The sequence below is a fragment of the Strongylocentrotus purpuratus genome, unplaced genomic scaffold, assembly GCF_000002235.5.
Source record: "Strongylocentrotus purpuratus isolate Spur 01 unplaced genomic scaffold, Spur_5.0 spur5_scaffold_20, whole genome shotgun sequence".
Classification (NCBI taxonomy): domain Eukaryota; kingdom Metazoa; phylum Echinodermata; class Echinoidea; order Camarodonta; family Strongylocentrotidae; genus Strongylocentrotus; species Strongylocentrotus purpuratus.
The window spans coordinates 15,440,436-15,453,190 of NW_022145606.1; the positions used below are offsets into that span (position 1 = coordinate 15,440,436).

The 12,755-nt window shown below is 34.4% G+C and overlaps 1 protein-coding gene across 2 annotated transcripts; it reads left to right on the forward strand.

Annotated features, from left to right (window-relative positions):
- The first annotated feature begins 207 nt into the window (after positions 1-207).
- On the forward strand, positions 208-10,938 carry LOC105438614. 2 transcript variants are annotated; one of them, XM_030992847.1, is made up of 11 exons: positions 208-691; positions 1,691-1,693; positions 2,958-2,966; positions 3,846-3,970; positions 4,710-4,896; positions 5,368-5,597; positions 6,985-7,119; positions 7,690-7,834; positions 8,657-8,678; positions 9,479-9,568; positions 10,623-10,938. In XM_030992847.1, the coding sequence occupies exons 6-11, from the start codon at positions 5,463-5,465 to the stop codon at positions 10,915-10,917; spliced, it is 822 nt and encodes a 273-aa protein (XP_030848707.1). In that variant the 5' UTR covers positions 208-691; positions 1,691-1,693; positions 2,958-2,966; positions 3,846-3,970; positions 4,710-4,896; positions 5,368-5,462; the 3' UTR covers positions 10,918-10,938. The 2 variants fall into 2 exon arrangements, with proteins under 2 accessions (XP_030848707.1, XP_030848708.1); XM_030992848.1 differs by having other exon boundaries at positions 208-1,693.
- The last annotated feature ends 1,817 nt before the right edge of the window (positions 10,939-12,755 follow it).

A 12,755-nucleotide genomic window follows, 5' to 3' on the forward strand; every position in this document is an offset into this window, starting at 1 on the left:
GTTGCTTGGTCAAGTGGTTATTTGGTCATAAACACTTGATTTACAGAGGTAAGTGGAATCACGTTACTCCAGTCGCGTGATAAATTGGTGGTTTTTAGGTTAGATGAAAACGTGAACAGGAGTACCTTTTTTTTTGTTTAAATGAAGGCACGTGTCGTTAACGTTTAAATCTAGTTCAAAAGGCACCATACTTTAAAATCACTTAAAATACACTCCCAAAAGAGGTTACTTTTAGTGTTCGCTTTATCGGGATTAGGAACAAAACTTGTAAAATCGCTTTATAAATAGGCGTTATCATTATTCAGGATTTTTTTAACAAAAGTGCCTTTTTGCACTGTATATTTGCATTTTTCTTTATCTCTGATCTACTTTCCCCGGTCTTCGCTCTCAGTCCGTAAATATGCGAATTCAATCAAATTATGAATATCCGATATTTTTCATAAATGTTGGGGATTTGTCTCTTTTTTCCTTTTAATGTCCTTTTGTGTATCATTGAAAATTTGTGACTAGGTAAACGTTCATGACTGTCTTCCAGCTAACCACGATAAAACGGTTGGGTGTTGTAGAAATTCTATAACCTATACTTATATATTTACTCAGAATCTTGAACGAAAGAGCCTATTTGTACTGTATATATTTTTAATTTTCTTTTATGTCTTTTTCTGCTTCCCCCTATTTTTGTTCCTAGACCGTAAGTATACAAAAGGGATCAAATTATGAATATCCGATATCTTTTAAAAAACTTAGGGATTTGATTCCGATTTTTCTTTTTATTTCAACGTTGTGTATTATTAAAAACCGTTGAATAGGTAAACGTTCATAACTGTTTTCCAGCTAACATCGACAGAATGCTTGATTTATGGTACCACCTATCCATGATAACTTCGAAATATAACAATATCGATCTAGATAATAATCTTTAATGATCCACTCCAAATTTTATTAAACTGAAACGGAAATTTACTTTGCCCAATTGATCGTGAGCCCGGTAAGCATGCATACTCGTGCACAATGGGCAATCTATGTTTGCTAATAAAACAAATGTAAACATACATGACAGGTAAACAAAGAAATGGCATGAAAATTGTCTGTAAGGCTTTCTCATGATTATCAACTTCTTCCACATGAAGAAAAATAAGTTAAAAAGATGAGTTTCATTTCTATATAAAAGTGTATTCTTATATTCATATCTTTCTGTTTTCTTCTGCCCGTTTTCTCTGTCTATAGTACATAAGTATGCATTTTATTCCGTCTATACCTTTTTACAAATTATGCTCATCTTTTTGCATACCTTTTTCTTGTGTTCATATCTTTGTCATGGTTCAATGGGAGGTTAATTAAAGGTTATAAGTCATATATAAGTCATAAATATATTTATGAACAGAAAGGTTATGAAACTAGGGAATGTAGAGTTGGGAAAATCCCGTATTTCTATATTTTTTGGTAATCTTAAAGACATTTTTTATCAGTAATGTAAGGCTTTTATCATAATATTTAAAAATGAGGTTTACTTTTCAGTTTGTTTGCTCATGAATATAATACATGTAATGTTTCCTCGTAAAGTGCATTAGGAAAAAAACTTATAAAAGCGCTGTGTAAAAGGGCGTTATCATTATTCATGATTTTGACCCAAAGTGCCTTTTTTATTTATATTTTTCTATTTTATTTTACCCTCGCTCTCTGTCCATAGCAAGTAAGTATGCATGTCAATCCAACTGTATCTTCTTATATATTTGATTTATCTTTCTGCATACATTTTCGTTGCATGCACATTTCCTCCTTCAATTGAAGGTTAGATCAAGGTTATAAGTCATAAATATAATTATGAACATAACGGTTATCATACAAGGGAATGTAGAGTTCATATTTTCTTTCGGATTGGTAATCACGTTTTTACAGTTGGCATTTACATCTATCTTGTAATGGGTGATACTTATGTTTAGGATTTTTAAATTTACCTTTATAGGCCTGTCGTGTAGGACATCTTTTTCATGGGTAATAAATGAATATAGCCTGAAAACATGTAACGTGTCAATTATTAATGAAGTCATTAAAGTAAGAAAAAGTACGATGAAAAGAAATGACCCATTGTTACACAAAATTGAAAAAGAGTAGAGAAACAAATAGCATTAAAAAAATAAAATTAAAAACGTATTTTATCACGCATAAGTTCTTAGTTCTTCCGTTGTATTCCAAAGTAATAGTTCATCAGTAATGTACAGTCTTTCACATGATATTTCAAAATGAGTTCACATTTTAGTTCCCTTTTCTCTTGACACATGTTATAGGTGCCGCCGTAAAGTGCACTTAGAAGGAAACAAATAACTGTGCTGTATTTTTTTTTGCTGTATAATTATTATTTACGATTTTGAACGAAAGAGCCTTTTAGCACTGTAAATGATTAATTTTCTTTATAACTTCTCTGCCTCCCCCAATCTTCGTTCACAAAAGGTAAGTACTATGCACCTTAGATGTTATTATGAATATCTGACATCTTTCATACCTGTTTGGGATTTGTCTACGATTTTTCTTTTTAATTTCATTTGAGTATTATTGACAACTTTTGATTAAGTAAACGTTCATGATCGATTTCCAGCTCACCAAGATACTACGTTTGGGTGTTGTAGAAATGATACCACCTATCATCGATAACTTCCCACTATTCGTTTTGAATTCAACATTAACATCTGTTATTAAGTCAAGGATTTTGGGTTGGCCATATGTATTGATCTTTGTTTGATGAACCGGTTTTGTAGTCCTAAATATTTTTTTACTAACCGATTGTAAACATACATGCCAGGGAAAAATGAAGGCATTTTAATTTTCATTAAGGCTTGCGGCCTATGATGTTCTACTCATCTTTAAAGAAGAAAAAATGAATAAGATGAGCATCATTTATATGTGTATTGTAATAGAATACATATCTGTTTCTATTTTCGTCTGCCGTTCGTCTTCAGTCGTAACGAGTAAGTATAACAATTACATTTTCTTTCTATATTCTGGTCATCAATCTGAATCGTTTTCCTTGTATCCACATTTCATGCTTTAGTGAAAAGCTAGACAGATGTTATAATTCACTATAATTCATATGAACCGAAAGGTTTATCACAACAAGAATTGTAAATCGAAATATTTCTTATACTGCTCATTTGATTGGTAAATTGGTATTTACATCCATCTCCCAATGGATGATATATACAGGTATAGGATTAATTTCATTTACTTGTCGCATGGTTCTTTTATTTGATGACTCTCGGTTGTAAATAATGAATATAGTTTGGAAAAATTATTGCACAAAAACTGAACAGAAAAGAAAAAAAAAATCCTTGAATAAAAATTAACAAATCGAAACGTATTGTCTCACGCATAAGTGTTTTTTCTGCCGTTGCGTTTTATACTAATGGTCTATTGGAAATGCTAGGTAGTTCACATGACGTTAACATTTGTTTATTTTTTCTTTTATTTCAATTTATTGATAGTAATGTAAAGTAATTCAGAGTTTGAAAATAATGTATAAGAATACATTAATGATTTGACAGAAATAAACTGTTTTGTAGTGACTATTTCTAATATTCCTTGTCTCTTGTTTTGCTTTCCCCCGATTGGGGGGGGGGGGGAGGGTTGCTTCACAATACACACATAACAAAGTGAAGGGGGTTTAACCCCCCCCCCCCGTCACCCTCCCTCCTACGCGCCTGATGAGAGTGTACATGAAATTGCAAGTCCTCTTTACAGAAGAACATATTTAAGCTGATATTTTGATTATAATTTACGTACATGAAACTCCCAACAACAGAGCAAAATACTTTTCTGGTGATTTGTACGATTTGAATTTCAATATCCAGGAACAGACATCGCAAGTAAGACGATCCATCCTTCTAGAGGGCGCACTATCCAACTACCGCACCATGGAATCAGCCTGTGCATACCCGCATTGGCGCTGCAAAAGCAGTGTGAGATTTTTCTTAAGGTAATTTGTAAAATTCTTCCCGACACTTCCACCCTCTCTCTCTTTATACCTGCATTAATGCGCGCTCTTATGGCACGAATGAGAGATGGTCCCCCTCTCTCTCTTCATACTTATCAGGGCTCTAAAATATGATTTCATAAATTACCATAAAGGTAAGGCGTATTCAAGATCATGGTATCAGGGTGGAGGTGCTTTTATCACTTGGATCTGGGGAAACAGAAGGAATAAATAGTTTGTGCAGGAAAAGTTCGCGCTAACCCTCGTACTAGCAATAATGAATAGACACCATTGTCATAAAAAGGCTGGCATTAGATTTACCTTGCACCCCCCCCCCCCACACACACTCCGGGAACGGAGGGACCGCATTCCCCGCATTCATGTTCCCCAAATCTCCGACTCGTAACAAATAAAAAGATCTGCTCGTATTGACTTTACACACCGGACGTATTGGGGGAGCTAAAAAGGCTGGTAACACCATGCAAGTCGATACTTACAAGCAGCATCTAACAATAATTATGTTCATTTTTCTGATTTAGTCCGATGAGGGCAAGACGTAAAGCTTTAGTGATGTCTGTGTTCGCTCCTATTTTTCGTTCCTGTAGTACCCATCATTTATTTTTGTTTGATTATGTTTTAATTAATTTAGACACTTCATATTTTGATAACTCTACTAAAAAAAGGTGTAAGATTGAATAGAAATAGTAAGTCCATGCACCTGAATTGTTGCCATTTAACTCAGGTTCTAGCACAGCCGTCAAGTGTCCTTTTCGCAGAGAATGAAGCTCTTGTCTCCCCTGGTGTAGTGTGTGAACCTTCGGGAACCACGTTTGAGAGCCCATTAAAGTTGGTCATCCCTCACTGTGCGGTGTTAACAGACCCCTCCAAGGCCAAAGTCATCCTATACTTCACTCATGGTGATACACAAGGTGAGTGTATCTATAAAGTGTGAAAGCAATAACTCACATTGTGTGGAACCGATGAGAATTAAGTGTGAAGAGGTGTGGAAACTTTGTGAACAAAATATAAACATATGTAGCATAGAGGGAAATTTGGATTACTGTGGATAATAGGGAAGAACAGAGGGGGTTGAACAATGGGAAAAATCCCTGGAGACACAACGTTTGGAAACAGTTGCAAAACACTGTGGAGACACTAAGAAATCATTGGGAAGAGGGTGAAAACAACGTTTGTAAACAATAAGAAAACAATTTAGAGACACTTAAAACGTTTTGCAAACGTAATGGGGATACACTGCAGCATGATCCCTTGTATTATCATTATATATATATTTAATAATAATCTGATAAAGATGAGTGTTTTTATTCCATGTCCCTCTTCTTTAATGCCTCTTTTTCTCCCTCTCTCTTTGTCCGTTTACATCTTCCGCACTTTTGCAGTCACCAAGAAAGAACTGTCATCAACCGGAATACCTAGATGCGTAGTAAGAAAAGATGACCTTGATGTCTACATTGACCATTTCTCAATTTGTGAAATGTTCATGGTCATTTCCGACTACCATATTGGGAAACGTGTCGCTACAACGCCCTACCTTCCAAAATCAATGAGTCGCCACCAACCGCAATACTGCCATCTACGTCTGTACATTGATACTCCTGGTTTTGACGATGTGAGTAATTTGCCAACATTTATGACAATGTGACAAATATGAATTCAGGATAAATCAAAAATATCAAAAGCTGTTCAAAAGAAAATGGGTGAAGTTGTGGAAGGGGCTCCTTTTTCATTCATGTTGTTTTATCGACTTTATGTTGGCTTCTATTCCCTCTCCCTTTCTCGCTCATGATATATCATTGTTATCATCACTATTTAGTAGAAGTAGTAGTAGTATTTATAATTATTATTATTGTGATTATAATCAGTATCATTCTTATTATTATCATCATCAGTATTATTACTATTCGTATTATTAATATTATCAATATCATCATCATCATCATTATGTTCTTATATTTCTGTATAGGTAGGGAAAATGAATAAAACCCCTTGCCCCTGTACGCACTTGTTTTCCAATACCTTTATTACTGCCAAGTATTTATTTGCATATTATATGCATATATATATATATATATATACTACTGTATATGAAAATATTCCGTTACATGGTATTTTGAATTAATTATTTAAGCGTTTCCGTTTCATATTTTCCGATTTATCATTATTAACTTTTAACTTCAAGCAGCTGTGTGGACGAAATATCTTTTTACAGAAGTGTATCAAACGCCTTTTTTGCTATGTCTCTTTCTTTCATTTCTTACACATGTATATCTATATATATATATAAATATATATATATATATATATATATATATATATATATATATAGGGTGGTATTCCGGTAGCGCGTACTAAGTTAACGCGTACTCAGTTAGTCCACACTTTTATGAAGTGCCTGTTGCCAACTCATTTACCCTGTACAGATTGTTTTAATCCTTCAATGAAAAGTTTCAAAAAAAATAATTTTGCAATGAGATGGGAAGAAAAAGATAATATGAGTATGAAATGAATTTCAACGAAGTCTTTGGTAGATTTTCTTTGTCATGAATATTGAAGGAGGAAGATAAAACCTAGCATTCCATAGAAGTGTGAACTAAAATTCTTGTGTGGACTTAGTCCCGACTTAACTTGTGAGAATACCACCCATATAGTTTAAAAGTAAATTATTTATTCCTTAAACAATCTTCTTCTTTTTGGGGTGAAATATGTGAACTATTTATTTGTCCCAATTTTAATCTCTTGAGGCTGTAACATATTGGAGTTTACATATCAACGTATTCAACAAAGGCCCTTATTTAATCAGTCCACCTCTCATTCTTCAATGACATACCTGACAAAAGTATCAAGTTTACTAGATATATGAATAATTTAGATGTATCCTTCTTCAAATAAGAGGGAAACTAATTCAAAAGGAAATGCAATATAACACATTCAACGGGTTTTCTCCCGTCCTTTTTTCAACTTTCTATTCCTTTGCTGTACAAAATTGAAATAATTAGCTGATCGAAAAGGAAGAAAACCAACTCGATTATCGCAAGATGGCTTCGACACAGAAAATGTTCGTGCTCTGGGAGAAAGGCGAACTCAAGATCAGATGCGAGGTCGACAGCGGTCATGTGACCGAGAACGAAAAGGTACATGAACAATGTATACACTGGCGAATTTCAGAACGCATGGTTTAGAATGCGGAGAAATCGCGTTATTCTATCAAGGAGGTTGATTGGGGGTGGGGGGGGGGGGGGGGGTAAGAAGAACGAATAATTGACCAATCATCACTATAAGGTTCGGATTCTTAGTCCTTTCTCCTTGGTATTCTTGTATGTTTGCACTTCATATTATTCACTCATTTCCCCAATATCAATGTCACACCAATGCACTACGCATATTTCATTTCATACCAACAAATCTTTGACTTCATCGTGGCCAAAACGAGACAACTAGGTAATTAACTTACTAATGTAGTTAATTACCCAGTTGCCCGATACTTATTTATTATGTTTTTAGTACATTCCTAAAGGAATAAAGGGAATACATTTACCATAATGTCATCGACTTTGTTTAATTTGGGAAATTAAATTTACAAAAGTAACCCAAGGATGATTTCTACATGCAATTCAAAAGGCTACTTGAATCACTATTTGGTTGATTTCTTTAAAGTTTTTTTTTCTTTTTTTTTCGTATGTGTTCTCATCTCACAAATAAAGACCGTATCGCTAGATGACATCTACAGATTGGATCGAAAGGTTGTCATTTTTGTAGTGAAAGCGACTGGAAATGCCGACGTACATTTCAAGTTCAACTTTCATCCTCATTGTGACGAGGGACATGCCTTCAAAGCAGAATTCTCAGGTTTGTGGCTGGGTCTCGTTGCATAAACATTACCATTGATGGTAATTTCCATGGAAACGTAGATTTGATTAGCTTTTGGGTGATGTTGCCATGGTAGTTTATATTGATGGCAAAGTTACTATCAATGGTAATATTTATGCAGTGGGGCTCTTTTGTGTACCTGCGTTGGTGCTAGCGTATGTGCAGGTGTGTGTATGTGGGTAGGATTTTGTGTTTTCTTTCTTTCTTTTAAATTGTTTTCCTTTTCTTTTGTTATAATCTGAATAGTAATTACTGATGTTGACAATTCTTGAATAAACTGTTATTATCTATAGGCAGATTTTGTTCTCACGGCCCCTCTCCCCGCTTACACATACACACACTCTCTCTCTCCCTCACTCGTTTTCTTTCTCATTTTAGTGAAGTACGCTGTTACAGTAGTGAAATCCCCGTTTATTTGTTGTGTCTTTACTTCATAATTGTCTATTTTGTTTATATCTTGTCGCTCATTTAACCTATTTAATGATAAACGAAGAATGAAGACAATCACTTTTGCTTTTCCAGTATTTGAAAAAGAATTGTATAGCATTGCAAACATTTAAATATCCTAAGTAGCGACCTGAATTGTATATGATTTTTGTGGAAAAGAAAGTAATTGTTCTTAATAAATATGTTTCATTTATAACGTTTAAAGTCATTTCTTTTTTTGTACCGAAGTTTGCGACGATATAAATCTCCAAAGCACATTAAGTCTCTTTAAAAAAAAACCTACTCTATTGTTTTTATCTATTTATTGATTTTTTTTTTTTTTACCTATCTATTCATTTATTTGTCTCGATGCAGATGTTGGTGAAGCTCCTATCTTGTAAGTACTTATCGAGACACTAAAAAATAGCATTTCGTGATAACTTGAAAGTGAACGGAATCACGTTTAATAACAAAAAAAATAACATTTCCCAAATATTGCACATCTGCCCATGAACGTGAACAAATGAATAATGTTGTTGTAGCATGAATTCACTACTTATTCATAAGATAAGCTCTCGTTAAAGGAATCTTTCGGCAGCAGCTTTGGTTGCCGCTTTCCCACCGTGGACAATCAGAGAGAGAGAACTAATACTCCCTACTACAACTTTTGAACCTTTTTCGCTATCAGTGCCATATCTTTCCTTTGTATTTATATACACTGATATATTTACTATTTTATGTGCGGTACCCGAATGCGTAACCCAGATGATAGTGTCAGGAGTGTCACGTATGACAGACATGAGCACTATACAAGAACCCACTATTATCATTAGTATTAAGTTCAAAGAATGAAATTGCCCTTGCCCATTTCCAATTGAATCGGTGATATTTTCACATGCCATGTTGTTATACCATACATATATCCTATACTTTGTGCAATAACGAATGAGTCACCTAGCAATATTGAGCGTTGTTCAGGCGATGCAGAATCATGAGTCACAGTTAAAAATAACCTAGCTTTAGCTCAAGGTAATGTAGTTTTGGTTTTATAAGTAATTTTGGTTTGTTATCGATCCATGGTTGGTTTAGTAAAGTTTCCCGATCAATTAAACACTTGCAATATATAACGGTTTAACTGAGAGAAGAGATAATACTCCACAGAGAGCAACCAACTTAATATATTTCCTTTTTTTCCAGACAAGTGCCTTCCACCACAATTTCAATGGAACCAGAGGGGGCCACATCGTCGTCTACAGAGCCATCGGAGTCTTCGGAGAGGAAAGAAGAGTAAGTCATAATACAAGTTCAAAGATTTGCAAGGTGAAAATCCAAAACTTGTTTAAGGGCAGAATGTTGTGAAAATAAACTTAATTGTTAACATATTCAAAAAGCATTGTGAAAAAAATAGTATTGGTTTTAAAAATACTTTTTTATGGCAACGGCAGTGTTTTGCTCACCCAATTGTGCGTGTACAAAATAAGTGTTTAATTGTGTTCACTCGTATAGAGAATACCACATAGTCTTTTGATCTGAAGCTTTGCACAAACGTTCATATACTCATGTTGCTGCTACATATAATGTATAATAGCAAATCAGTCAGATTAGGCCCTAACAGTATTACCAAATTATATTCAGTGACCCATTTAATGCACGTGGGTCAAGAAAGATAAATGTGCCCTAAACTCCTTGTCCAAAGATATTAAAACGAGGCACCTCTGGGGTGGGAGCGGAGAGCTGGCATCAAGATAACACAGTGCTCCCACTAATAACCCAAGTTTTCTAGCCGACAACAATCAGATGGAGAACTTCATTTTAATTGCATTATGTTCCAGAGTGTGGAACATAACCGAGTTATCAAAAGACCGGCATAAAGACAGGTCTCGAGATATCCCAACTTAATACTTGGACTAATATGACTCTTTAAACAGACATGTCGAAAAAAGTATTACCTCGTATTTAGTATGCAGATGGATATGGTCTCTTTGTTAAAGCTTTGTGTAATTAGACATTTTGATGAACAATCGAAATGATTGGTAAGGGCGATTATAAATAAGAAGTATTGTTTAACTTCAGTTTGCAAAAACAGCTTTAACTGTTTTGGGAATGTTTCTAATATATTACAAATGCAAAATATGGCGATTCCTTTTGGTTTTGCAAAGTAAGGATAGGCTCACCCTTCTGAAAGGATATCTAAATATAGATATTTAGTCATTTGTTTTAATTTTGTTTAGCGAGTAGATGGAATGAGAAGGGAAAGCGACTTGTAATTTGCTTTCACATTGAATCCACCATGATTGCGTAATCTTAAGAGTCACCCCTTATATTCTGTTGTTTCCGCAAGGCTATCAGCTACCCCCGTACGGTTAGACGACATACTTCTCTACGATATCGCCGAAGAAATCGAGACTGATGAACACCTTGAAAGGTTAATGCACACTTTGGAAGTCACACAGGGGTCACAGTCACGGTATCACGAGATCAACAGGTTGGAAGGTCGCCTTACGGCTAAAGGAACCCGTCAGATGCTGATGGATTGGAGGGCCAGGACAGCAGTCGTAGAGCAACGGGACAGGCTGAAGGACGCCCTCACCAGGGCTGGGCTGTTGGACCTGAGGGACAGATTCTTCCCAGGCTAGAAAGAATTAGAAGAAAAGAGCGAAAAAGAAGATTGTGATGGAAAAGAGGTTTTGTTAAATCACATGACTTAAGTTCGTCACACCATCTAAGGAGCACGGTAATTAAATGTTCTGAAATGACTGGTTTTAAGCGTCGTAATGTCAATACTCGAAATTCGAAATCCAGCTATCCTAAAGATAATGTTCACTCTGTCGCCCAATTCTCGATTATGTTTGATTACTTTGTCAAAAGAACCACATTAAATCATTATAAGCTGTGCACAGACATTATACTAGATTATTTTCTTTAAAAGGTGCAAAGTCTCCGTCAAATCATGAGCGACTATTTCTTTTTAATTTGTCTCCTACATAATACATATACAACAGAATGGTTTTATTAGTCCATCTGTTTTTTAGTGAAATAGTAATTACTTACAGCACCTTCCTAAGCTAAATTAACGTGACTGATATTACATGTTTTAGTTTTAATCACGCCTCGTTTTTAAATACAAAATGATAATAAGCTGGTATCAGTAAAAGTATTTGCAATATTTACATTTAGGGCGCATGTATAACCAACATTTTTCGTAAAGTAAAATAAAAATGACTGATTTGTTGTTCAGATAAAATGGGAGATGACGTCGCAGGATACGTCACAGAGCTGGCAATTTGTGTTTGATTATTGGAAACTTCAAAAATGCGTAGCTTTAAAAAAAAAAAATGTCGGATTTTGCTCAAACTTTAAAGGCAGGCTTTACTACTTCAGCTAGAAGGGATTAGACCACACAGCGAGCCAGCGAGGTCACTGTGACAGGTGGCTATCTCATTAACTCAGCTCTCATTTAACATAAGAAAAAGAGGATCATGGGGGACCAACAGGCACCGATTGGGGAAGTTTTCTATATAGAGGGAGCAAGTAGCTACAAGTAGGACAGTGTGCCTTTAAATTGAATATTCTCTCTCATTTGTCCTTCTATACATAATATCAGGGTGTACATTCTCTTTAAACATATTTTTTCACGTTTTGAAAACTTTTCCGTTCATTAGCTGCCTAGTTTTTTCATACTTTTGTCTGATAAGCCATTTGAAAATGTCTTACACTGTCATCTTCCCGATATGCCTACTACAGTACAATAATATTTTTTTTAGCAATCTCATTATTTTGTATTCCTACCACATTCTTTACATTATTCTGGTAAATTTCTGTTTGTAATAACATATAAATATTTTGTATATTTTCGGTGGAGGAAGTAGATTTTGATACTAAAAGCTACCAATGAGGATAGGCCTTAAGAAATTAATATTTCTTTGAGGAAATCAATCCCCATGCATTAGTTGTTTTTTTCGTTTATATTTGTATCGTTATTATAATCATCATTTTTGTATTCTTTCATTGGCTATGTATGTTATTGTTTTGTTGTTGCTTTGTACCTAGAAATTAAATAAATATATAAATGCCATGAATCTGGGGATTATTAGGGTATCAGGACGTCAAAGAAGAAGAAGAAGAAGAAGAAGAGATAAAAGAGTAAGGTTAGTACTTGTATTGATTATACTACATTATAAAATTATCCCGTTTGTTATCATATGTTTATATATTAATGTTACTTATACATTACGACATGAAGCTATGGTTATGTGCTTATTTCTACTATACCTTACGCTTACATAGTATTTTTTATTCATTTATTGTATTTAGAAAATAGAACAAAATAGAAAGAAGAAAACAAATTGGAATTAAATAAGGAATGCCCACAAATCTGTTTAATTCTTATAAATAAAGGATAATGTTATGTAACTTGTATGTGTATGCTAAGCATTTCCTAAATAAAATTGTATATGTGTTTACGTATTGAAAC

Bases quoted from the DNA above. Each gene is read 5' to 3' on its own strand.
- LOC105438614 (XM_030992848.1), top strand. From the start codon at position 5,463: ATGTTCATGGTCATTTCCGACTACCATATTGGGAAACGTGTCGCTACA. The intron at 8,679-9,478 runs GTAAGTACTTAT...CTTTTTTTCCAG, and splicing joins GTTGGTGAAGCTCCTATCTT to ACAAGTGCCTTCCACCACAA. The intron at 9,569-10,622 runs GTAAGTCATAAT...TGTTTCCGCAAG, and splicing joins TCTTCGGAGAGGAAAGAAGA to GCTATCAGCTACCCCCGTAC.